Source organism: Cadophora gregata (genome assembly GCF_030347475.1).
Source record: "Cadophora gregata isolate MNR1 chromosome Unknown scaffold_13, whole genome shotgun sequence".
In the NCBI taxonomy this organism is placed as follows: Eukaryota; Fungi; Ascomycota; class Leotiomycetes; order Helotiales; family Ploettnerulaceae; genus Cadophora; species Cadophora gregata.
In genome coordinates this window covers 165,272-191,205 of record NW_026695936.1, presented here as the reverse complement: position 1 = coordinate 191,205, position 25,934 = coordinate 165,272, and the positions used below count along the sequence as shown (strand labels likewise).

At 47.7% G+C, this 25,934-nt stretch overlaps 9 protein-coding genes across 10 annotated transcripts; 4 read left to right on the top strand and 5 right to left on the bottom strand.

Moving 5' to 3' along the window:
* Nucleotides 1-102: 102 nt before the first annotated feature.
* ONS95_003547 (uncharacterized protein) lies at nt 103-963 on the top strand (the record flags this gene model as incomplete). The annotated part of the gene is made up of 1 exon (XM_058496863.1): nt 103-963. One exon carries the CDS (start codon nt 103-105, stop codon nt 961-963), a length of 861 nt encoding a protein of 286 aa, XP_058352805.1.
* A 1,183-nt stretch (nt 964-2,146) lies between these two features.
* On the top strand, nt 2,147-2,505 carry ONS95_003546 (uncharacterized protein; the record flags this gene model as incomplete). The annotated part of the gene is made up of 2 exons (XM_058496862.1): nt 2,147-2,216; nt 2,264-2,505. The coding sequence occupies 2 exons, from the start codon at nt 2,147-2,149 to the stop codon at nt 2,503-2,505; spliced, it is 312 nt and encodes a 103-aa protein (XP_058352804.1).
* Nucleotides 2,506-3,790: 1,285 nt separating this feature from the next.
* Nucleotides 3,791-5,371, bottom strand: ONS95_003545 (uncharacterized protein). The gene is made up of 2 exons (XM_058496861.1): nt 5,136-5,371; nt 3,791-5,041 (listed from the first exon to the last, which is right to left on the bottom strand). The coding sequence occupies exons 1-2, from the start codon at nt 5,334-5,336 to the stop codon at nt 4,178-4,180; spliced, it is 1,065 nt and encodes a 354-aa protein (XP_058352803.1). The 5' UTR covers nt 5,337-5,371; the 3' UTR covers nt 3,791-4,177.
* A 1,016-nt stretch (nt 5,372-6,387) lies between these two features.
* Nucleotides 6,388-7,737, bottom strand: ONS95_003544 (uncharacterized protein; the record flags this gene model as incomplete). The annotated part of the gene is made up of 5 exons (XM_058496860.1): nt 6,388-6,865; nt 6,930-7,021; nt 7,072-7,211; nt 7,292-7,402; nt 7,476-7,737. The coding sequence occupies 5 exons, from the start codon at nt 7,735-7,737 to the stop codon at nt 6,388-6,390; spliced, it is 1,083 nt and encodes a 360-aa protein (XP_058352802.1).
* Nucleotides 7,738-8,803: 1,066 nt separating this feature from the next.
* On the bottom strand, nt 8,804-11,476 carry ONS95_003542 (uncharacterized protein). Of its 2 annotated transcripts, XM_058496858.1 has the most exons (3): nt 10,726-11,476; nt 9,070-10,661; nt 8,804-9,001 (listed from the first exon to the last, which is right to left on the bottom strand). In XM_058496858.1, the coding sequence occupies exons 1-3, from the start codon at nt 11,081-11,083 to the stop codon at nt 8,918-8,920; spliced, it is 2,034 nt and encodes a 677-aa protein (XP_058352800.1). In that variant the 5' UTR covers nt 11,084-11,476; the 3' UTR covers nt 8,804-8,917. The 2 variants fall into 2 exon arrangements, with proteins under 2 accessions (XP_058352800.1, XP_058352801.1); XM_058496859.1 differs by having other exon boundaries at nt 9,070-11,476.
* An 810-nt stretch (nt 11,477-12,286) lies between these two features.
* On the top strand, nt 12,287-13,615 carry ONS95_003541 (uncharacterized protein; the record flags this gene model as incomplete). Its single annotated transcript, XM_058496857.1, has 1 exon — nt 12,287-13,615. One exon carries the CDS (start codon nt 12,287-12,289, stop codon nt 13,613-13,615), a length of 1,329 nt encoding a protein of 442 aa, XP_058352799.1.
* A 986-nt stretch (nt 13,616-14,601) lies between these two features.
* On the top strand, nt 14,602-14,899 carry ONS95_003540 (uncharacterized protein; the record flags this gene model as incomplete). The annotated part of the gene is made up of 2 exons (XM_058496856.1): nt 14,602-14,673; nt 14,723-14,899. The coding sequence occupies 2 exons, from the start codon at nt 14,602-14,604 to the stop codon at nt 14,897-14,899; spliced, it is 249 nt and encodes an 82-aa protein (XP_058352798.1).
* A 302-nt stretch (nt 14,900-15,201) lies between these two features.
* On the bottom strand, nt 15,202-17,729 carry ONS95_003539 (uncharacterized protein). The gene has a single exon (XM_058496855.1). The coding sequence runs from the start codon at nt 17,538-17,540 to the stop codon at nt 15,216-15,218; it is 2,325 nt and encodes a 774-aa protein (XP_058352797.1). The 5' UTR covers nt 17,541-17,729; the 3' UTR covers nt 15,202-15,215.
* Nucleotides 17,730-19,596: 1,867 nt separating this feature from the next.
* ONS95_003538 (uncharacterized protein) lies at nt 19,597-25,583 on the bottom strand. Its single transcript, XM_058496854.1, has 7 exons — nt 23,764-25,583; nt 23,177-23,485; nt 22,731-23,050; nt 21,934-22,676; nt 21,581-21,888; nt 19,949-21,508; nt 19,597-19,863 (listed from the first exon to the last, which is right to left on the bottom strand). The coding sequence occupies exons 1-6, from the start codon at nt 24,106-24,108 to the stop codon at nt 20,852-20,854; spliced, it is 2,682 nt and encodes an 893-aa protein (XP_058352796.1). The 5' UTR covers nt 24,109-25,583; the 3' UTR covers nt 19,597-19,863; nt 19,949-20,851.
* Nucleotides 25,584-25,934: the final 351 nt, after the last annotated feature.

The window sequence follows — 25,934 nt, the reverse complement described above, 5'->3', positions numbered from 1 at the left end:
AACATTGTTCCCTGATTGATAACTATTAGTTATAATTATAAAATATGGAAGCAAGACAATTTTTTCAATCAGATACCTAATAGTTTGAGCAAATTAAACTACATGGCGTCCACAACTGCGGTGAAATCTTCCAAAGTAGCGTCGACCAAATGTTTGGAACTCAAAGGCAGAAGCTCAGAGTCACATCCAAGGATCGAAGATGATCTACCCAGTGCTATTCAGGAAAGTTACTGTGGGAAGTACTTGTCAAAGACCCTGCGAGATAATGCCGAAACGGACATCACAACCAGGCTGGGTGACATGGAGATGCGTATTCTCGGACTACCCATCCCACCAATTGAGAACGAAGCCCAAGCAAGAGCGCTGGTATTAAGGTTCTTTCCCACCTTCGACAGCGCCTTCTTCATCAACCTCGTTGGCAAAATCGTCAAAGATTCCATCGAGATCTACGACGATGTCGAAGACACAGGCAAATTCTGCTACGGCGGCGATGGAGTCATCCGCCTCAATATGTCCATCCCAGACCAGAACAGCCCTCTCGGCGAGACATTATTGTGTGTCCTCCTCCACGAAATGCTGCACGTCTTTCTAGAGTACTATACCTGCAAGTGCCGGAAATGCGAGAAGCGAACAGCCAGAACCGGTGGGCCAGGAAAGACAAACCACGGCTTCACCTGGTGCAATGCTATGATTGGCCTACAGGAGGCTCTTCAGCGTGAAGTTGAGTGGCAGGTTGATTGTGATCTTGAGCATTGTGTCCGCGAGGAGATGACTGCGAGCGGGTGGGAACCCACCGACGAGCAACTCAAGCGGTGGGGTATGGAGGATAGCTCGGCCAAGCGTGGGAGAGGAGAGTCGTCGAGGAAAGGAAAGAAGGTTGGCCCTCAGCAGACACGCAGAGAGGCTGTTGGAGGATTGAGTCGAAAGAGACTACTGATGCCTAGCTGTTGTGAGACGATGTAGAGCGGTACGTTGATTCTTGACCTGCAATACCACCCATTCCACACCAAGTATCAGTATTGCAAATAGATTGTTCAAATTAAGCAGCCATTTTCCAATCGTGGATTTGATAGTGAGCCCCAAGGAGATAACAGACGATGTGAAGATACATATGTACGTCAAGGAATCAAGTCTCTAGGGCATGTAAGACTGACACCCGCCGATTATTAAACAAACTTGATTGTTGAACTTGAAGCAATCATTTGAATAGGATGACAGAAAGTTGTTCTGGGTTTCTCTTGCTTAAACTTGGGGACTCAGGGGTTTCAGCTGCTGTCGAACAAGAGAATGTGAGAATGGGTGAGGTCTGGGCGTGCCACCTAACAGCGATGTCCTTCAAATAACAGACAAGACTTTGAAGGGAGTTTCTTCCTCTTGTGAGGTTCAAAGAAATCGCTGAGAAGATCATGGTTTTCGTGTGTCTTTTGGTGTTCGTCGTTGTTTCCTGGGGACTGGACTCGCTTGTAGACAACAGACTTCACGTCCATGATATCAAGCAACACTTTCGAAGTGTTAACGTCCCAACCAGAATTCCCCAAAAGAAATATAATCAAGTTGTTGCTGAGCTTCCTTTATATGATACAAGGTACTGTATCTGCACCTAATCGCGACTTCAAGAGTTCCTAATATAGCTCTCAACGCCGCGACTCCAAGGCATAGAATCCCGCCACAACAAGCACTTTTGAAGAAAATAATCAAAGTCTGATAAAGCATCTCGAGACTTTTCAGAGCTTAGACCTAAGAAGTAAGGCTCCTCGGTCGCAAGATCAATCTGACGACACCGCACAAACTTGAGGTTTTCCTCAAAATATACTCCGACCTCCCATGTCAACAACACACTTTCTCAAGCCATTCTCCTCCTCTAACAACTAATCTTCAACACAACACGTTCCAAGCACTTTTGCAAAGTTCTGTATTCCTTTACGTCGAAGCAGCAACCTCGTCTCTCAACCTCAACTTCCCACCTCTGAGCAATCACGACTGCCTATTCTCACAACACTTTCCGTTACACATCAACAGACACCTTTGAAATCTAGCTATCTCTGCTATTCCAGCTGAGAGCTTTTTCCTTCTGCATTTGTCGCTCTAGCCTCAAACTCGACACCTAAACAACAATACAACCACAATCCTTCCTCTGTCAGTCAACATGGCTCCTTTTCCCCCCAAGAACGGAAAGAGACACAAAATAGAGACCGCCCCGAGAGTACCCGATGATGGTAAGTTTCAGATCTTCCATGTATATTTCCTATCGAACAATTCCCAGTCAACGAGCCCGTGTACCAAGAATTCCTTGCCATTCCCTCCACCGGTACCGGACTCGACCTCACATACCGTCAGCTCTGCATCCTGATAAGAAGATCCCCCGCCGAGCGTAACGCCAGAGCCAGCGCTATATTCTCCCGTGCTAGTAAAAGCGTCAAAAACCCCGGAGGCATCATCTACTACCGAATGCGAGACCATGACCTCCTAGCCCACCTCACGGAGAGCGAAATAAAAGACGTTTGAAGGAATGGAAATATGGTTACGAGGATTACCAGTAGTGGTGGAGGAGGCGACCCATACCGAATTGTCATCGATCTCACTATTCCCTGGACGAACATATTCAGAGCCATTTGGTCATCCAACATTGATGGCCCAAATCTCTTCTCCTACCTTCGGGGTATGGACTTTGCTAGCAAGGATGAGGAGCTTGCTGAACGCAGAAGAGCTATGATGAAAGTTCAGCGGGGAAGTTTGAATCACAACACTGTTGTCGGACAGGTGAAGGATGCCGTTTACAAGACTCATCCTGTTCAAATGCTGCGGGAGGGTTGCGATGTCAGAATCCATGCTATGGAGCTGTGATACTGGGAGAATATGGCGGATAAGGACGCGATGCATCATACAATCATACCAGTTCCAGCTGGAAGATTGCAGCGTGTTAAGCCCCGGAAGCTGTCGTTGGTATCTTGTGCCGACTTCCAGCTGAGCACTACATGGTGGCTGTCAGGTTTGAGCTCATCGCTTAAGGCTTTTCTTTTTTGGAGCGGGAAAATTTGTTGTTTGTATGTTATGAACAGCAGGACTCCAGTGGTGTTATGGAAATTTCCTCTCTTTTCTTGTTTTCGCTTTTTCTTTTACCATTTCTGATAATGGGACCTCACTGCAACACCTTTGGGCATAAGCTTCGAAAGAATTTTGAGCTGCGGTGTTAGAAAACAGGATTGGTGCTTATTTTCAGACATGGAATTGGAGACTGTTGGACTATAGGGCTCATGCATATTGAAATCCCCCAGCTTGAGTCTTTATGGAGTTAAGTAACAGTGACCACGTGTCAGAAGTACCTATTTCAGTGCAGTACAAAATTTTGACTTCATTGTTGACAAAAGTCATTACGCGAATCACGTGATAGAGCATGTGAGTAAGTTCTGTCTCTCTTTAAATGCACAATCAAAAACTCTTGACGACATCTCAATTGGTTACTTGACAACTTCAACTCACTCAAGTTATCAAATCAAAAGAAGACCAATTCACTATAATCTATGCTAATCTCTATCTGTCTCGTATCACACGCTTGGATTGATCATTTGTTACAGATGGAGGACTCTTGGTGCTTCCAACCAGTCGGTTTACTCGTTTATCTAATCTAGGCAGAAAATAAAGAATTTGAGTCTCTTGCAGTTCATGTCGTATACTGAAGCCTAAGCTTAAGGATCAAAGCAACAGGTCACATGGCGAAGATAGACGAGCTTCGGTATTATGTCAGGATGCCTGTGACCTAAAGTATGGAAGATAAATTCAATAAATTTTAGGATCAAATACTACTTATATTCCAAAAATGGTTCTATCTGATAGTTTCAAGCCATTTTGGCCACCGCCGGGGAGCTGAGTGAAGAACGGTTGCGGTTTCACTCCAACACTTTTTAGTGCATCAATATAACCTTAGCGATACTTACTGGCGAATTCCGTGGCCGTGGCTGGTGTATGTGGGATAGATACCTGGCGAGCATTGATCTGTACTGCGGTATGTAACGTTTCCAAAGGTTAACGATACGGCTTAGCACTTCTCGTCTTGCACGAACTAAGAACAAGAAGCCTGGGTAAAGTCGGAAAAGGGGCGGAATAACGAGGAATATGTACAAAACTCGCTTAGTGTCTGACACCGCACGTCGGAGCTCTACCAGAAGATTGGATCCATCTAGCAGATATTCCTAGCACCGCTTCCACTCAAATTCCATTTGATGTTCTCTCCACATGGGGACTCTCTGACGGTCGTCCCGTCAACCTTCAGACTAATGGTTATATCCTTGTTATTCGCAAACTCCGTCCTAGCAGCCAATCTCACCTCCCCACCACCATTGACAGTTCCACCCTTGATCGTAACTCCATAACAATTCTCGATCAGAATCGCATTGTTACCATTATTAGCGAGATCCACAGTCGTGATGGTCGCACCGCCTGATTCCGAAACGCAGAAGACACCACGTCCACCACCACGAGAAACAACTTTGTCGATGTTGACATTGTTGCTGTATGACCCACTGGAAAGACGACCATTCCTGTTGGCGAAGCGAAGAGTTCCGTACCCGGTTCCAGCACCGACATTATTGCCATCAACAAGTCCGACTTTGGCATTCGTGGTAGTCTGGAGCAGCAAGCCTGACTCCCCACAATCCTTCGCAATGACAGACCCGATTGTCAGACCGTCGATGTTCCATGTCTCGACTGCATGACTTCCAGCTCCAGTGACGCGGATGGTGTCCATTTTGACATTGGAGTTCGCAGCTTGGTCGCGGTCGAAGCGGATCCCGAGACCGCCGCTGAGGTTCATGGTGATTTGGCCGAGAGTGAGGCCCTTTGTACCGTAGAAGCGGAGACCGAAGTAGGGGTTGCCGGTCATGGTGAGGTAGGGGATCTTGACGTCGTTGGTGTTGACGGATTCGATTGCTCCTCTGCCGGACTTAAGGACAGCGTTGATGGTACCGCAGCCTTCGAAAGTCTTGCCGGTGGTGATTGAGATCGTGCTGGCTCCAATGGATCCGGATGCGATTACTGAGACTCGCTGTTTGAAGTTAGTATTTACTCGTTTGAGCAAGCGTTGAGGAGTAGAGGAGAGTGTGAAGTATTCGGGGAGAGCATGTTGAAAAGTGACTGACTTGGCCGCTGCTAATTGAATCGAGAGCCGCTTGAATGGCTGCACGATAATCTGATCCAGAATAAACATTTGTAGACCCTTTGGTAGCTACGAAAGAGCTTCCAGAGCCAGTGACTTTCGCATCAGGAGTTCCGGAGCCACATTGCGCAGAGACGAGCGAGGCAAGTGCAAACAAAGCCGTGACAATCGAGAACTTTGCCATATTGTCAGTATCTCACAAGGAAAACTTGAGAAACATCAAACAGCGGTAAGTAAGTCTCACCTGAGGATCCAAGAGGAATACATATATGCTGAATGAAAATATGTTTCATTGGAGGAAATTGCGGATGATTGTTCTACATCTATCTCGTGGTATCTTGGCCCGTGTTTCGGGGCATATGTTTATTCCATCCTTTAATATACCTAGGTAATGTTCCCAAGACCTTGGCGGCAGTGAGGGGTTACTGGGCTATATATCCACTACATCATGTGCTCGAAATAAAATTATTCTGCCGAACAGGATCCTAGACACCTGGCATTTTACCACATGATTTTCCCACTACTCGCCTGGAAGATTTTGGTTTGCACTTGAAGAGATACTCGAGTACGATGGACTCTGTTCTGGAATAGTGGAAATTGCTGCAAAAAGCTCTTCAAGATACAAAGTTGTGGTGTGTTTTGTGTTTAAGGTTCTGTATGCTAAAGCTCGTTTAATTCCCCGGCTTGGCGTTGTGTCTCCCCAAATGCCGGTCTTTCGGGTCTCTATTCAGGATCACCCCTGAAAATTGTCATCTTGATCCGCAATGTCAACTTCATCAACCGTTTGATTTAGATTGTGAAGTGGAGTTCAAGGTCTTGTTGTCGTCTGACCAATATCTCAATTCTTCATATGTTCTTATTTTCTGTTGATTTGAATTACATTATTCTTGCAGCTACGTAACAGGAGACACTCAGGACTAGGTATCTATTCTTTCACCTGACAGCTGACTTGCGGACTAATCATCCCCCGAAGTTGATCACACTTCGGCTCGACGGTACCGGCATCCTTTCCGCCCAAGTGCCTTAATGAGGTTGCGTTACTTCTGCAGCTCATACTCATACGAAGCAAACATGAAGGGAGCGACACCCTTAAGATCATTCTGGAAAATAGGCATTGACGCATAGTACTTCTCACAGTCAGCAACCCTCTCAGGAAAAGGGTGTTGAAAAATAGACACTTACCTCAAACGTCCCATTCGAGCTCAAACTCCCCGTCTGCACACCCCAATCCAGATTTAAATCTCCGCAGGCTTCGACACCGAAACAAACGTCTCCGTCATAAGCTTATATCCAGTCAATGCCGCTCGCTTATACTTATCTCCCTTCACATATCCCAACCTCAACGCCTTCAGCAGCCCATAAACAAACATGCTGGTTCCGGTACTCTCAATGTAGTTACCCCACTTCCCCTCATAACCTGGTGTCATGACTAACCACCAGCCTTTGGTTCTTGAATCCTGAGCAACTAAAATGGCGTCGGAGACGGATTGAAGGTACTTGAGCATGCGGGCACGACCTGGGTGGGAGGTGGGGAAGTAGTCAAGGGTGTCGACGAGCGCCATGATGTACCAGCCTACTGCGCGGCCCCACACGTGTGGCGCTGCGCCAGTGACTGGGTCAGCCCAAACCGATTTTTTGGAGACGTCGAAGCCGTGGACGGGGAGACCTTTGGTGGCGGGGTTGATGGTTGTGCCAGCATCGATGAGGTCGTATCTGTGCATCTCGTTAGTTCCAGCTCTCTGGTTATCAGCGCGAATGAAATGTTGAGCAGCCTTACTGATTAGCAATATCATCCCAAGCAGTCGAATTGTCATTCTCAAAGCAGTGAACCCAACGCGAGTAAAAGACGTCGAGCATATAGATACCATCCTAGATTCTATTGGCAAGACTCTATGATCACGAGCAGGACTAGTACTTACCAACCACATCTGATCGATATAGTCCGGATACCGGTGGTAGAAACCTCCATCTGGAGTTCGTCTCGAGCCATCAATCTGTTTCTTCAAAAGCGAAGCCGCTTTCAGGTAGATGTCGTCGTTTGTCTGCTCGTAAATATCCACTAATATTCTGAGATCAGTCCTTCTGTTGCTTTCGCTGCAATTGAATGAGCGTTTGCTCTTCGGGGTCAACTTGACTTACGGAAGCTGTGCCCAATCCGGATATCATCAATTGAGTTACTACTGTTGTACAACACAATGCTCCCATCCTGAGCGGGATAGAGCAGAATGTCCACTTGATACTTGACGTAGTCTGTGCTTTTGCATTAGTACTCGGGCTCAAGCAGACAAAACTATACTCCACAATGTCAGAAGAAGGAACATACCAAAGAACCTCCTGTCTCCGGTCCTATTGTACGCCAACATGATCCCCGAGTAGGCAGCTGAAGTCGTATACGCACTCGTCGGCGCAATACCACGCTTGATCTGCGATTCGGCCATCCAAGTCAGGTAGCGAGTCTCGCCTTTGAATTTCCCGGGCTTGATCTTATCGTCTGGATTGACGGTCATCCATGCTTTGGGGAGTGTGAGGGATGAAGAGACTGTGGCAACGAGAAGAGATGAGGTGGTGAGGAGTGGGAGCTTCATGATGACGGATTTCTGAGAGGTCGAAATTGATCGATGGGAGAATTGGTGAAGCCGGTGTCACTGAGGGATGAAATCACTTGTATGGCTTTGTAGGGGCTTATATATATCTCTTATTTTCTACTGTTCTGTTCTGATAAGTTGCTTTCATAGTCGCATTCTCACCTACCATTCTCTTGTCGTTGAACCCATCCATTCATCTCACCGAACGCATCCCATTTCACCGTCACAGTCTTGGACTCTCACGGCCAAGCGGCCAAGATATACCTCCCTCATCTTTTCCGATTCAAAGTCCTTTACCTCGTTCCGAATCTGTTCGTCTCCTCGCCCAATCCGGCCGATATCAAGGGACTCCAACGGAAGCGAGATCCCCACAAAGATCCCAAAACTCTCTCTGAACTCACCACCGATTAAGCTCACCAGTTCGAACTCTTTTCCTTCAGAATAACTAAATAGGCTTTTTCCGAAGCGGTCCGGAAAACTCAACCGGATATCAGACAAATATCTCAGCAGCTAGAAGAAAGATCGTCACTGTAGACTGGCTAAACCCTGCGTTAAGGCTGCCCAGGCGGAGGAATATTTCGCCAGTGCGCAACATATGTCTTGGCTACTCTGCAAGTTTCCGAGCGAATGGGAAGGGTGATCAGTACGATGCGAGATCTTACCGGCTCACCCAATTGAGATAGGACATTGAGTTGTTGTGATTTGGACAGAAGGGGAAGTTGCGAAGCAGATGGAGGTTAGGGCGGTTGTTGACTTTCTCGGTAAAGTCTTTGCCGAGTTTGCGAGGGTATGCTTGGCGCAGGTGTCACTGAGATGAGATCGTGGAGAATTGTGGGGGAAGACCAGGTTGGGATAGGATGATGCGGTGGGGTATCCCTGAGGATTAGGCCGTCTGTTATTATCACGAGATCTCATTGTCAATTTATGACGGGGGCGGGGAATGTCCATAGATGGCCTCTACGTTCCATGGATTCGATATTCTGAAATTCTGATTATTCTGTGCAGGATCAAGCTTCGTGGGATCACGATTTCAGCCACTATTGTGCATAGCTAGTTGGAAAGCAAACAAAGACGATCATCCACTGTAATGCCATGGTACTACAACTAGGTTTGATTATAGCATGAGACATTGTGGCAAGGGCTCAATGTCTATTGACTGAACAAACAAGCAGAATGTTATTTAGTATCCTATAGTTACAGGTTGTACACTCTCCAAAGTCGGAATGACTTGTTTCATCAAGCCCGTGTCTGCGTCCCATTCGACCTAGAAAGAAATGTCAGCTTCTTTTGTATTGCCACAACGCGACACCCGAAACTGAGGGCTATGCTCACCTTATCAATAGTAGTCTCCCTATGCGTCCCATCTCCCCCAGGAATCGCAAACCGATGATACGCCATGTACCACTCATCCTTTCCAGGGACCTGCACCATACTATCATGACCCGTCGCTAGAATCCCCAACGCCTCATTCTTCTGCAGTACAACCCCACGATATGTCCACGGACCATACACACTCTCCGCAGTTGCGTATCCAACTCTGTAATTCGGCGATCCCGTATCGTCAATACTGTACGTGAGATGATACAGTCCATTTCGGTACACGACGAATGTACCTTCGCGGAAATCCGTCAAGTTCGCAGTGATTTCCTTGACAGTATCCCATTTCATGCTGATCATATCATCGCCCAACTCGCCCACCAACGCATTGTTATTGCCCCAAAATAGATAGTATTTCTCTGTCACGGGGTCAAAGAACGCATCTGAGTCAATCGCTTGCCCTGCAGTCAGAGGTTCACTGCCACCATTGATGATCATAGCCTTCTCCTCAGCGACAAAAGGGCCTTCCGGAGACTCGGCAATTGCCACGCCAATGGTCTTGCGGTTGTAAGTGGGGTTTTCGCCGGAGAAGTAGAAGTAGTATTTCCCGTTCTTTTCGGTAATGGTTGGTGCCCAGGCGTTGCCTGTTGCCCACGGCACGTTGCCGGATGTGCCGTTCAATGTGAGGAAGGGCTGTTCGCTGCGAGTCCATGAGACGAGATCGGGTGAGGACCAGGAGTAGAAGACTTGGCCACCCCAGCTAGGAAAACCGTCTGTTGTGGCGTAAATGTAAAATGTGTCGCCGTACACGGCAATGTTTGGGTCGGCAAAGTAGCCGGGAAGGACTGGACTATTGCGTTTTTCGAGAGTGGTTGAGCGCTCTTTTTTCGATGCTACAGTGCCATAGTGTGCGTTTATGGCAGCCAGCTCGGCGGCGGTAATTGGAACCACAGTTCCATGACGAGGACTAGCTGGGAGACTGTATGAGCTCGAAACTTTCCAGTTTGCTGCAGCGATATCAGCTGTTTCGAGTGGGATGTATCCACGTCCAGAGTACTCATCCACGAAGAGGTAATACTTCTGACCGTTGACATCATTCGGGTTGGCTTTGAATGAGGTTGGTCCCTCCACTGCACTCGTTCCAGCTTTCGTGCCGATACAACTAGTGATTATTGACCAGGATGACAAGTTCGCTGCAAGGACGGAGGAACTTTCTTGGATGATATCAGTACATCCAGTAACAGCGCCTTCATCTTTGGTGAAGCGGTAATAGACATCTCCTTCTCTGAGCACAGTCGAGTCAATTCTCGCAGTTCCTGCATCTTGCCAGATCTCGGGTTCGCTGAATGTGATGAAATCGCTCGTCTTGGAGATCAGCATGCGTTGGTACGAGGATTCAGTATGAGCGGTATCGGTCTCGTTGTAGAGATCGCTGGCCCAGAAAACAACGTATGTACACAAAGCCTCGTCATAGTATGCCTCTGGCGCCCACGTGTTTCCCGCTGTTGGTGGTGAGACGAGGACGTGCCTTTGTTCAGACCAGGTGATAAGATCGTTGGATTCCCAGATCTCGAGATATCGACTGCCGTTGCGGACAGAATCGCCCCCTTTGACGAGAAGTAGATTAGCAAAATTTCCAGTGATGGCCGTTTCCAAGTAGGAAAGACATACAACTCGTGCCTGATCCGATCGACAAATCCGTTGACAAAAGGAAGAATTTGTCTCCCTCGTGCGATCTGATCAAAAAGGGGTCTCTGAGTCCCTTCGTTCCTTGCGTCGAGGTCAAGATCGGCTGTCCGCCATTTAGTTCATTCCACTGCAGCGCATCATTTCCTTTGCTGGCTGCAAGGTAGATTTTCTCGCCCGTAATGGTGTTTCCAGTGAAGTATGCGAATGCATAGCCTTCATACTCTTCTGCACGCGTGACAGACTGATGAGCAGAACTCCGAGGACTTGATGATGGAAGACAGGACACTAAGCTGGTATAGCCTAGCACAGCTGTGGCGAGGAGATTGAATCTGAGAAGCATGGTGAGAAGTTTGCTCAAGCCAGTGCCAACTTCATAAGGTCTTGTTCCAGAGAGTACATCCTCCTCTTTATAGTACTACAGTGCCGGACCGACTTCTCAGCTAGCTTCGTCTCCCGCTGTTCGGGGCATCGTCGCGTCTTTCAGTTCCCCATGATCGTATCGTCGTCGGCATGGCATTGTCAACCTTATTTCATTCATCTCACCCACCAATCCGCGCCTCCAATCTCTCCCCAAAGCCGCGTCCGTCGCGGGGTAGTGCCACATGTCCAGCCCGTTACGCACATGGCGGCATTCAGGGTCCACTGTGGGGAGTTGACGTGTGGAGAGAACATATGCGCACGAATCAAAATTTAGTGATGTAAGGTTTTGAGAGTCAGGTACGAGGGGGGATCGACGGCATTTGTGGTTGATGAAAATGTGTGCCAATGAGGGGTTGTTTTGAACCCCACATCCATACGAACACTGCCGAGATCCCCGACTTCCCCGGACAATGCATCGGCGGACACTGGATGTGGCTGAGGAAATGGGAAGGATTCCCCAGAGAAGCTTAAATTCCCAGGCATACCTCGGTAGCAATATCCCGTAATAATACAATACCGGTACACGGTGAGCCTGGGAAGACCCTACGGCTTTAAATTATACAGGTAGTGACAGGCCGAGGCTTCGCTAAGATGAAGCGAAACAAAACAACCCTGCAGCATTTGGTCCGATACATTCCAACTCCAAAGCATGCTTCAACCCCATTCAAAGACATCAAAATTCGTTACTTCAATTAGTTTCTGGCACGCCTTGCTGAAGCATCCGAAGTTATGTTTCCCTTGCGGCCTCCAAAAGTCTTTGCGATGGGTCATGGCTTCGCCCGTCCCACGGACTGTGGTACAGCAGATGCTGGGCAGTGGGACTTGTCCACAGCGCCGCTGTTGGGCTGGGAGAAGCTGGCGTGCATAGAAGATAATTGCAGCCCTCGCTCATGCAGTTGCCCGTCCATTTATACGGTGGGGCGAATCAAACCGTTGCTGACGGCGATTTGTTCAGGCAGAGCCTCAGGGGATGACTACGCCACAATAAGCCGCAGTAATTTGGGGGCCAATTTTCGAGGCACAAGAATCTTAAGAGCAGATATAAACAGGCACCCGACCACTTTTCCTGATGTGCATAACTCCGCAACGCTCGTAGAGAGTTCCTTTCGATTGTGATGCAGATATGTCTGACTGTACACTCACGCCACAGGCACGTGCTTTCAGCTCGATCTTATCAGCATTCGTAGGCTCTGTAGTCAACGGACTGACTTCTGGGTGGCTCGTTGCTTTCATGACAGGTTGGATATCATGGCTTGCATTCTTCCGCGTCGTAATAAGCGGATCATACATGTTGTACCGCAGTGCAACCAAAACATGGACACCAGAACTCGGCAGCGAAGAGTACGAAATGCTCAACAGAGCTTCGCCCCCTGATCCAGAATCTGCTCCTCAGCCATACACCAACACTCGTAAAACCAGCTCTCAAGAGTCACAAACAATGTTACTGTCTCAAGACCAGCCACAGACCCCTCCCCCTATTCTAAGCGAGCTAGCAGCTACATCCAGCGACGCAGAAGACGCATATCACCGCCACGTCTACACATCCGTCTTCGGCCTCGACGGCTCATCATCCATCCAACCCCCCAAAGAATCCCCGTTCGGCACCTTCTGGCCCACTCAATCCGACCTCGCCGCCCGCTGGTCCAATATCGAACTAGCACAGCAAAAGCGCTCAATACTCCGCGCCTTCTATGCCTCAGACAAAGACCTCGCCCGAGGCATAAGCGAGTTCTCCCGCTTAGCCAAAGAAGGCAAATTGCCCGGCCCAGCACCATATTTAGTCTTCTGGAAGCCTTTTGATAGGAACGTCACGGTTCTAGGGTGGATAGGTTGGATTTACGGAGCTGTGTATGCACCTATTTCCCAGATTTTCTGGATTGCAGCAAATGCCTCTGCGAAGGAGAGTGCAGGCGTAACGAAAGCTGTGAAAGGGCTGTCGGTGGCGATTACGGCGTTGCCGTTAGGTATTGATACCCGTGTGAGGTTTGCGGAGTCCTTGAGGAGGAAGCGCTGGGGTGGAGAGTGGGCGTATAATGCGTTCAACTTGACTAATGCGTTGAGCTGTCTGCTTCAAGGAGTCTTCTGTGGAATGCTATTGATCTTGGGTGTGATTGATATCCAGCGACCAACTGGCGATGAAAATTTTTATCCTAGTTTCCCCTTGCCTCTTGTGGGGATCTATCCCCTCTTTTCGTTGATTTGGGCGTTTGTCAGTTTCAAGATTTTGCCGATGGTGGATGGAGGTCGGAAGCCGGCGGATCAGAAATGGTATGGGCATATTCTTGATGTGGCGATGGGGGCATTTGCTGGATTGTTTCTTGCGGCTCCGTCTTTTGGGCTCTATATGTCTGGTGTTAGTCCTGGGGAAGATGGATCTGGTGGTTCGGACTTGGCAGAGTTTTTGAGGTGCGAGGTGAGCTGGTGGAAGAAGGCTTCGGCGATTTTCCCATAGACATTACAGAGTCCAAAGAACAATTCCAATAGTTTGAATCTTCATTAACATAAAATACGGGGACCTTCCAGTATTTTGAGGTATTTCGCTTTCATCTCGACCGGATTGACTGAGTTGTGTCCGGATTTACGATGCGATTGATTGTATCCAGGGAATCAATGAACACAGTCGTTGTGATGGAGCTCAAGCTCATTGTGCGAACTTCAAACTTTCAATATTGAACTATGATTGGTTATACATTTTCGGTATTCGACTCTGGAATAATCCTTCTGCGTCACAGCTATCTTGCAACCTCGCGGATAGCAGCTCAAAGACTCAGCCCACCACAGTACAAGATAAGTCGGGACATTCAGAGACTTTGGGGCATGTATCTCCGAAACCAATAGTATTTCAGGTCTATTATTTGACCTGCTATTGCGAGAATCTCCAGCGAAATTCTACTGTTGATGCGAGTATTTTGTTCTCATGCCAAATGTGCCTCTGGTTGCAGTTAGTCGCGGTATCGCCCTATGCTGTTCAGTTCAAGGTCCCGGTATCTTAGCATCTGGTGAAAGACTTCTTTCTGCGATTTGATGGAGAAGACTCTTCTTTCAATGCTCCATTTAAGCCCTTTAGAGATTTCATTGTCATGATCTATCGAAAGACAGTGAAGCACATCGTCGGCGTGTGAGTCAGACAATGAAGATAGGACTTGCGTCGCGACCCAAAAGAGCGAAAGTACCTTGGGAACCTGACGATAAAGCCTCGCTCTTAAAGCCCTTCCTGCAACCTAGTTCATAAAAGACATCCTCATCCAGCGAATTTACGAACGAAAGCCAATCAACAAAAATGTTTTCCGAGGCTGCCAAAGACCCTCCGGTATCTTAATTTTATTCTAGTTATAGGTGCAGTAAGTGGGTAACCACTAAAGCAAAGCTACATCCGCGCCAAATACATTACCAAGCTTCATGAAGAAAGCTTAAAGGTAAGTCGTCATATCCGAGAAAATGTTCGACTTGGTAATCCTGACTGATGTAAAAGTCATTGAACTCGAAAGACAACTTGAAATGAAGAAAGCTGTACGTTCTACCGTCATTAGAAGTCTAATCGTTATTTAACACCCAGCAGTTATACGAAGTCGAGAAGGGCAGGGCTCGGGATTGTCAAGCTCAGAGTGGCGGAGGCGTTGGATACGACACGCTTCTCATCATTGTCATGGGACTCCTTAGTATAGTCTACTTGGGCCGCGCTTCTCCACTCGGAGGTAACCTCGTTAGATTCCACTACTTCTTGGAGATTTGCTGATGTTGGCCATGTAGTTTGGCTCTGCCGCTAGGATCAGAATATGGCGGTTCTGAGAAAGACTGGGCCAGTTAGTTGTGTCGGGTGGTTGCTCTCTTCTAGCTATTGACTCTGGGGCGTTGGTTTGTAATGGCGGTTCGCGTTTGGGACAGATAACCGCCAGTAAAGCCTTTGACTACCTAGTGTGCATCGTACTGTGTGGCAAGTAGGATTTAAGTTGGGACTCGTGTATACTGAACCATCCCTCAATCAACGAAGGCAAAATGTTTTAAAGGTTTTGCTAAAATCGATCATTGAGCTCAGCAGCCTCGCTGTTCAATTACTTGATATTGATGAACTCCATCTCAGGCAGGCGCTTATCGTCAAATCCAGTCCCATCCGATACGCCATGTACATACGCTTGTCCAACAATAATATAATTCCCATCCATATCCAGCCTCAAGACCCATACTTTCTCACTCCCAGCCAAAATCGCAACCACATCTCCCTCTTTGACTCCAGAGCCTTCGGCAATACCAATATTCCCACCACCTACCTTCTGAACTCGACAAGTATGGCCAATTCCCATCCACCCTTTCTCTGTGAAGAAGAACTGCCGTCCATAATCACCATCACAAAGCCAATTTCTTTTCAAGACCTGAGGAGCCCACTCATTCTCGTCGCCTTCGCCAAGACATTCGTACATCCACCTCACGAATGAATGCTTGGCCATCAGAGCCAGTATAGAAATATTGTTATACACATCCTCGGGGAACATCTCATCGAGTGGGAATGGTGCTCTTTCAAGCCGCAATTCCCAAAGATCGCGTTCTTGGCCTGTCAATTGATAAGGCAGGCCCCAGTTCGAGATGAATTCTCGAGCGTTGTATTTCATGAAATGCTTGCCATAACTCGATCCTAGGCCTAGATCTGTTGTGCATGTACCTTCCACCACATTCAACTTTAAATTCGCAATCAGCGTTCGCCAGAATGCTTCGAGCTTCGTGCATCCCGTGGGGTAAATTGGTTCCCTTTGATCAATTATCCTGTATGCGAACTCCTTGAAGTGCTGCATCATGAGCACCGGTTTCAAGCCGAAAGTAAACGGCGGTCTAGCAACAACTACTGTGTCGACGACATGTGCTCGTACAGATAGTATGTTCCTGCTGAACGAGACAGAGAACTGCGGCGAGAACATCGATAGGTTCGAGACCGCTTGGGACACATGATTGCTGCATTGTGCTGGACCCTTTGCGAGATCTGGAACCCAGCTCGGAAGCTTTGGTGTAACATTCGTGCCGGGACTATCGCAAAGGTTGAGTACGCGCAGCGATAAGAGGTCCTTGATTGCCCACTTTGTTGCCTCTCGATAGACCTTTTGAACTGACTTCTTGTAGCTGGGCACCAACGGCCGTGTCTTGGTGAAGATAGAACTGGGAGTGATCATGCCCAACATTCCGTATACCCTGTCCAAAGGATTCGTCACATCATGACCAAGAAGTAGCTCAAGACACAAAGCCAGTGAACGTGACTCGCTGCTTTTGGCTTCTTGTAGATTTCCAATACGGATGACTCTGTACCATTTTGTCGTGAAGTTGAAGGCATCTTCATCGGTCTGATCCACCATTTCCTTGACTTTCACATGACGAATATAGTCAGGCTCATCTTCTCGATTCTCTAGTTTCTCCGTCACGTCTTCGACACGCCTGTAGATCACAGTTCCAAGGGATGAAATGAGCTTGCTGACTCTAAGGAAGTCGCCCCAGGGAATCCGATTCGAGCCACAAATTATTATCGCGGCTCGAGAGAGGACAATCTCTTGCACGACCCATATTCGGCCAAAGTACGGTCGAGTGAATAAATCCATAACAGCCAGCCAACCATCGCCTTGAACCTCTCCCACAAGATCTTCATCGAGGACGACCTCGGGGACCTCAGCCCCAGAACGAATGAACGTCTCTATATCGACAGACATCTTGATACGTAAAGCCGCAGCAAGGCTCTCGATCAGTCGAAAAGCTTTGTGAGTCTTCTGCTTCTCCTCGCCAATCCAGCATAGAACGGTCTTAGATTGGGTATATATCCTGCCCATCAACATCAGCTGGTGAGGTTTCTCATCCTCGTCATCTTGGTTGATGCAAATAGCATCAGTCCACAAAATCAAGCTCTTGGATACATCTCTCAGACGAAGCAGCAGGCCATGCAGACTGTCCATGATCTGCATCCGAAGGCCATCGCATAGGATATTGCGAAAGTACGTAAACTCGGTCGAAACCTTGAAAATACCAACGCTACTGGACTTGGTGATTGTACGGAAGCCCCACTCGTAGGAAAGAGCCTCATAATCAGGGTTCTCATCGAGATCTGCTGACGAAACTCTGATGCGAATGATTTCCGTAGGATCTGCAGGAAGCAGTTCGACGAGTCGGATACAGTTTTGTCCTTTGATGGGTTTGTATTTGTAGTCTCCAGGGGCTTCATTATAGACACGATCAATTTCATCAAAATTTTTGGTAGGCTCTTCCACAAATGGATCAGCCTTCTCCGGCTTGAGTCTTTGAGATCTTTTCGGAAGACCGTTGGAGGTATCATTTTCCATTCCTTCGTGTTTTCGAATCTTAATTGAGCTGGCTGGAAAGGAATACTGCACGGCATCAGACGCCATGATTCTTGTCCACACAAGGCTCGCTGGTTGATCTCAGGTCTTCGTGGGGTCGTGGTGTCGGATGGCTCCCCCAGAAGTGTCGACGCTTGGTGCAGTGGTATTGTGTATCTATCCGCCTCCAGGTTTCCAGCAACTCGAAAATATCTGACCTGTTCCCGGCAAGGTTTGTTGAAGCATCTTGAGCTGCCCATTTTCAGCTGTTCAGAAAACGCTCGAAGGATTTGATGCAGCAGCCTTCTATGATCCCCTGCCAGCGCATTTATGAGCACCAATCAACAACAGGCAGAAGACAGGTATTTATTTTGGTGACCTAAGCGAGATATTTTGTACCCGCGTTCCAGCAATAAGAAAGGCTGGGCTCGTCATTGCTAGGCCAGCTAAGATATTTAAACGTTTAGGTACGTAAGGAATTTCTGCAGTTGGGCCACATTGAGTCTGCTTGACTACATCAGACTTTTTGATCACAGAACGGGAAGGTTCAAGTTGTCCGTGCAACGCTTTAGAGTTCGTTGCAGGATGATTTCCATTCGAGTACATGTCATCGAACAGGGCTTGGAGCTTAGATATGGCTACATCTCAACATGCGATACAATAGCACTTCATTAAAACAGTCTTCCAGACATTGTCACATCCTCCAATGAGCTCCCGAGTGTCGATGAAGGCAAAATTGACAAAGAACAAGTCAGTAACCTCAGCCTCTTTCTAATTGCCAGCTTAATTTTAGACGTCAATGCCTCCCCCAAGATGGTATAATACCACGCCACTGAGACCGTCAAAGCTGAGCACCGTTCGTATGCTCGAGAGATAGCGTGTATAGAGCCAAATCTGGTGTTCCACTACTGACCTCGGAAAACATTTGAGAATTCGAATACCAGTAAATGCCTTCCGCCATGCCAGGATCGGCCAACCTGAGAAATATGTCCAGTAGCAGCGCGACAATTTCATTTACGCGGTGTAGTACCACTCCTTCTTGGGGCTGCATATCGCTCCACAACCATCTGAGAGATTCACAGAATCACTTTGTTTACCAGTTCCTGAGCAATGCTGAAGACGGCTAACAAGTAGGTTTCGGGTCTGTGGAAGACGAGGATCTATGTTTCTATTTCAAGGGCCGTTGCAGAGGATTCTATCGCATACAGTGATGTGTGTGACCGGTATATGGCGTATGGGCCCCAACGAGTGGAACAAGCACCGTCTTGGAAGGCTATTTTCAAGTCAATGTCGGAAATGAGTTATATATGGTGAATACAGTCGATTTCAGAGACAATATGTCGCAGACAAAACTACGTCAACACGATGAAGTCAAAGCTAAGCGAGATCTCTGTTCAGCAAAACCACTTTTTCACCATCCACAAGTTGAACTTTCCTCGACTCAGGCGCTCACACATATCATCTCAATCACTACCTCCAGTTCACTTCTCTGTCTGGACGCAAGTCAAAGGAATGCCTAGTCAATTCAGCTTTCACAGGGGTAGCGGAGAAGAAGATATCTTAGTTGCACTCCTGGACCCCGACGCGCCACCAGAGCTATTTTAGTTGCTGAAGCGTATGGGCATCAATTTCGAGGGCGAAATACCAGATACGGAGGAGATCACTGTACGTATCCTGTGCTCCCTTCCAGAATACTAGAACAATGAGATCTGACGTGTGATATCGAGCTCTACCAAGCTGTTGATATGTTCCAGGGAAATGGAAGGAAGAAAGCTGCGGGAGCTTGAGCGTGCTTTACAGTTGAAACAGGTAGCTTAACTTTGTCTGGGATCAGCGTGTGGCTTGAACTATGAGCTACTTTTTACTTTTAGGATATTGAAGGCTATAAAACGTTGGTGAAGAGTAAGAAGGCTTGAGACATCGTTGTCTTAAACTTGATGGACATCATAGACATAGGCTTGATTACATGTCCTTAATTGGATCTGTTTTGGTACCTCGTTAATTTCCATCTTGTGGTGTGCTGGAGCGCTTGATCTTGTCATTCACCCGAGTTATATATTCTCCCATTCTTCTAAAGCCTGCCCTCTTTTATCTGTCTCAATTTAAAACATATGGTAATAGTTGAGCTGCGTAGTAGCAGAATGGATATATAAGTTAAAGAGAGATGTGTTTGGGCTTGAGGGAAGAATAACACAAGGGATGTAGGAATATCGCCACATTCACCACCTGTTTTTCGAAATCTGAGTCTTTACTATTCCTTTCGACGGCAATTCCAATCCACTAACAGTGTACCCATCGTATTCTTCATCATATAACTTCAGAGAACTTGTCCGGGTCGCATTATCGGAGATCAAAGGAATTTATCAACTTCTCAGCTCTGAGACCTCGTAGTCTTGCAGTAGTCTCAAATCAGTCTAATTATGGTGAAGGTAATTCACTTCAACTGAGTCAATTTCTAATAGAGAAAACTTACCTACCTATTTATTCACCAGCTTTACTTCCCTCTCCTCTCATGGAGTTCAAACCCTTAAATTTCAAACTTCCTCAACATCCTCAACCTCAATACGATTCACCCACCAGCACAAAATTCGTAAGCAAAAGCAGTATATAAACCTTGACCAACACCATTTTCACTCCCCAAGGGTCCGAAACATGCTCACCTTAAATAGTCCAGAACGGGTCTTGGTAGTGTATTTTCCTCGCTCTAGGTACGATTTCTCGTAGTCCGAAGCTAGAGGTCTCCCCGCTGCCGATTTTGATGATGTTTAAAACAAGAGCGTGTTGTAACTATCCTGACAATCACCCCTTGTTCCACAGGAATCAGAGAATTGACGCATGTCTGATTTCCACTGCCAATTGATAAACCATTGTCATCTCTCCAACCATCGTCATCAGTGCTCCATAGACTCTCTATTTTTCCGCCCTGACCCCTCTGCACCTCCTCGAAATAGGTAGACTGTATTGCAATACAGCTGAAGAAAGTCAATCGCAGGCAGTACAGTTCAACAATAACCGGTTCTCCTTCCTGCCTCCCTCATTCAATAACGCGACTCACAAATCGTTGGGCCATAGTGTAAACTTCGTGAGTTGGATATTATATAAGACACAAAACGCGCTACATTCAGCAGCAATCTACAGCCTTGATGGCGAGGAAACCATACTCGAGATACATACCTACAGCAATACAACGCATCGCGCATTACCACAAACCCAACGCCTTTTAACACCGTCTCGGCCGAAAACGCCAAACCAGCCCAATTACCCCAGGAGAATCACCAAGCCTCCACCAACGCCTGCACCGACTCCATTCCCCTCTCCCCTTTCCCTAAGCGCGTCGCAAAGAACAATCACACCCACCCACCAGAACCACACACTCCAAATCAAAAAATCAAATCCCCACCCCCACCACCAGCCACACCATCCAACTGCAAGAACCCCGGCTCCATAAACCCCGCACCGACACCATCAATCCCCTGCCTATCAATCCCCGCCCCATCCCACGGACTCAACTCACCCATCCCATCATATTCTCCCGACCCAGAACTACTCGGTCCATTCTGCATAGCGTAGAGAGAAGTCGCAGACAGATCGAGCCAGCTGAAATTAGGGACCGGTAGGCCGGGCTGGACATTGTTGGGAGCGAAAGGATCGGGGAAGTTTGGGTTGGCGTAGATATTTGGGTCGAGGTTTGGGTCGAAGTTTTGGGGTTGGTTGGGTTGGTCGGGGTTGAGATTTTGATTTGTGTTCTGGGGTTGACGGTCGTTTTGTCCTTGGCCTTGTATTTGGTTGTTGTGTTGGCCTGGACCTATAGGATTCTGCTGTTGAGTAAGCATGCGATTATCGATGCTCATGCGATGGAGAGCTTTGTTGCCGTTCCGCTTGGGTGACTTGCGCCAGAGGAGCTCTAGAAGTCTAGCGTAACGATTTCCGATTTGGTTGCCGCCTACTGAAGATGCTTGTAATCGGTCGATGGTAAGTCGGATTACCTTGTGTACTTCGTCGCGTTCGGATTTCTGAAGAGAGGTCGTGGAGCGAGCCTGGAAGGTCTTTGTCAGTGACACTATTCGGAAGGAAGAAAGGTGTGGGAGGGGAAGTGGGTAAATACTTACTTTGTAGAGAAAGACGGCGCTGTAGATCACGAAGAGGTAATATGACGATGGCATGTGGCGGAGTGTATCTGGTGATACAGACTCGTTGAATCGAGTCAGTAACGATGTGGCAGCATTGACTGCTTCATAGATGAAACGTGCATCGGGAGCTGTGGAGTTGATGAGAGGCACGGATCCGTTAGGATTATGTTGGCTGTCTCGTTGGTCCGTGAGTGCGCGGGAAATGGTTGCTTGGTACGCAAAAGCGTTGACGTAGAGCCGCAGATAGTCGTACGTGAGCATCAGACTAGCTTTGATGTATGGGTGGCCTAGCATGTTAGTTGATTGTTACAGGGTGGGGTAGAGAGGCTTACAGTTCAGCGATCCCCAATTCTCCATCCAGGTTCCAATACTGTACCGAAAGTCATCAAGGTACTTGGCATATCGACCCTCGAGCATCTCTTTCCAAGCATGGCCTTTTGATGAGTAAAGGATGTCGTGAACATTGGAGAAGATCTGCGTTAATTCCAAGTTTGCCTGAAAAATGGTGGCGAAGTCCTCATCATGCCCCGAAGCACGTTGGAGAGTGGGAAAGTTATCTGCCTTCAGTCCTGAAAGAGGACCTGGTCCTCGAGCCCAGAACCCCTTACCAACACGCACCGAGACCTGACGATCGCAAATGTAGCATGCTGCCCAGACTAGCCGTTTCCGACGAAACTTAGCGGGGTCTTCTTGCGTGTCGCTGTTGAAGGATGTTCGATCGATTTCGAGAAAGTACCCAAGCCGTAGAGCTGTACCAATATACATCCAGGCTACGCGATCTTCCTCTCCACGGCCCACTGTGACCGCCACCTGAGGTCTGTGCGATACCCATTGTGATAGAAGGAGGAGTGCTTCTACAGCTTCGACATTCGCATCCGCACCAGCCAAGATGTTCGAGATTAATTGCTGCATGTGATCGTAGCAGACTTTGTGCAGCGCTTCTTCATCCTTCGATGCAACGGTGAGAATGGCCGAGAAAAGATGGGGCTCGTAACGTGAAAGCCATTGTAGTCTGCTAGGATTGAATGTCTCTCGGGGAACGATAGGAAAGAATGGGTGGAAGAATTGCTCGTAACTGGAGTCGTTAGCCCTTTTGCTCGGATCCAACTGCGGAATGAGGTCCCCCTACCTTGAAAACAATGAATAAATCTGCTCCGGACCAATCAGACCTTGTTGCACCGGAGGATAATGCCACACGGTCTCCAATGGCTGTTGGTTGACATCTGGTCGCAGCGTTGGCCTTGTTCGTTTTGATTGTCCATTCGGATCATCACTTCGAGGAGAATTGGAGTCGTCGGCTCGATCCGCTACCTGGGCAAGAATCTCGAGCGCATCAGATGGATTCTGTAAGTCTGCAGTCGCAATTCCTTCATGTGATGGCTTTCCAATAATGCTAGCCGTGGATTCCATGCGAGGACGGTATGGCTGATTGTGAGATACACTAGAAATCTGCAAACGTGAGCTTCACAAAGTACGAAAAGGATACAATGAACGAAAGAAGGTGACGGCAATACTTGAAAATGATCTCGGTCAAAATGGAACGAGCTTTCAATAGGGCACTTAAGCAAAACTTACAGGAGGATACTCGGTGTATCTCGGAGCTCCACCTCCTCCAGCAATTGGAGGTTGCCACATCGGCCTATCATCATACCTATTCTGAATGGATCCCGAATGCTGGCGACTATGAGAGCTGTTCATGGCGTATTGCGGACTCGAATTCGATTGTGCTGCTGGTGAACCTTGAAAAGTCGAGACTGTTGGAGTAGACGGTCCAGACTGCTCTGAGCTGTCTTCGAGCTTTGGTTTCTTTCGAACTCGACGACCACCACGATGACTTTCTCCAAGAACACATTCTCTGTTCTCTCTTTGACATCGTTTGCAGGGCTGTGGATACTGTTAGTGTGATTCTAGGTAAGCAGCATCAAATCCGAAAATTGTAGTAATCACGTGATATCAGATCAACTGCTGCTTCCAGTCCTTCAGTGCTGCTGCGAGACAGTTACTGGAGCAGCAGCTGTCTTACCCGCGCGAGAAGACGTTGTATCCCACAGTCTCACTTGAGCCATGTAACGCGAAATCGACATATCAAATTCCTCATTCCGACGCGTCGAAACTCGTCCTTGGCCCTCCCAAATCAGAATTCAGAACTCAAAATCACATACCGGTTTCCCGCCATTGGGATCCAAATCACATTTGCTCTTCCGATTCCTACAGTGCAAACAAGCACGGTACGCTCTCATAGCATCAAACGGCTTCTCGGCTGGCTGAGGCCGTACATCTTGCTGCCCCGACGTCTCTATCCTGGTTGGTGGTTGTGAAGACTGACTCTGGCCTTGAGCTTGAGGCTGATTCTGCAGTTGAGATTGGCCATTCCCATTACTGCTGTTCACCAATGGAGTTCCAGATAGGTTTGTGGTATTTGGCGCGCTTGTGACATTTCCGGTGGTGTTGATGCCATTGCCATTACTATTACTAGTGCCAACAGGAGGCAGCATAGGGCCCGACATGAGGCTTGGTGGAGAGTTTCAACGGGCCCGGATAGACGGCGAGTGACGGCCGGGGGAGCAGAGTTCAATTGACGGCGCTGGATGCGATTGATGGGGCGGCCGCTGATATTGATGCCGGTATACGTGGAGTCTGTGAGTGATATTCAAAGACCGATGATGCCGACGATGCAGGATGTCGGTGATTGACGATGGGATGGGCAACGGGCACAGATGCGGGGGCGCTGATAGATGGAGCTGGCTGGAGATGTGGAGGGAAGAAGGTTTGGATGGGCGTCGGGAGTCCGCGCCGGAGTCGGCTTTTGCAGGTGACAGAAGTGCCGACCGAGGATGATCCGGAGCTCGACAAACCGACTTCGTGCTGTTGATGGGTGATACTGGCATATATCTACACTTTAGAATCGGAAATCGTGAGTACGTTGGACTTCGTTTGTGGGTCACATTAGACTATTTATTTGAGAAATAAAAATCCAACATCGTTTGGTATGCGTGTACCCCTATTCACAATGTCCCAGTCATTCCTCTAGCAGTCGCTACCCCACATCTGCGATCACACCAACATTCCATTAAGGTAGCATTATGGTACGACTTTACATGTTCCCAAAACCGTTTTTCCAAAACCCAATATACGACGATTGGGCGCTGTATAAGAAGAACTACCAGCAATCATCAAATGATACTGCGTGGGTTTTGCCATTTGGATAAGTTCTTCGAACTTCCTCCGATTCATCGACAACGCGAGTGTTCCAAGAACAACATACATATCGATCCTGCTCATCAGGAACATTCAGAGCGAAGAGCTGCATATCCTCCTTCCATGGGATAATAAGGTATTACTGAAAGCGAAAGTCAATTGACAATATTGCCCATTGATAGCAGGTGGATCCACCTCCCTCTCGGAACATATCCGGACCCCTTGTGCAGACCCATCATTTAGACGAGCAACATACCTCAAGACATTCCGCGCAATACGAAATTCTATCAAGGTACAAGAAGACCTTGACCCTCGATAACGATTTCCAACAATTGTCTCTCCTTCACGTATCGGCGATTTCCTTCGGTACCTCGAGGATTTCCCAGCTGCAGGTTAGGGTCTTACCTGTATATCTTTTACAGGGTTGACATACTCATGAGAACTGCTCAGTCTTCAGGAGGCAAATTATTGATATCAAGTCGTGTGATTATATAATTTCCTGGCAAAGGTTTGCCCCTTGTAATTTATAACCTCACGATTTACAGATCGTCAAGCACGCCTCTCACAAGTGCAAAATCCTTGCACTTCTTAGGTTCCCTCTGCTTACAGCTACTACCATTGACTCACCTGACTTTGATCCAGGCTTCTCCACAGCAAGTAAGCTACCCCCAGAAAATAAATTCGCAAAGGTGGCATGATAGAAAAATGCCGGCCAACGTTGCAGGCAGAGGCATTTCGATTCATGGACTTCTGAATCGATAAGCCATTGATTATGATGATAGCTGAGCTCATGATGACAACAAAAATGCTTGGAGGTTTCATGAGAATAACTTTAATTACAAAATCTCTTGCGCAGAAAAGTTGTCTATGAATTATCCCTGGTTTCCTCTTCAGACTCCAGCATTTCGCACCAGATCTTGCATTTTATTTTAATCGTGTCTGCCGCATAGTAGTCTCCGAGATCTCTTTGTAATATGTGCTGTGTCAAGGGATCGCTCCCCAGATTCTTATATTATTTTTCCCAGGGACTTAGGTCCTGTTCCTAGATTCTAACCTTCCAATATGAAGCTTACCGGAAATCGGCCGAATTCACTTGGTATCGGTCCTTCCCAATGAAACACCTGTTTCCAAGGAG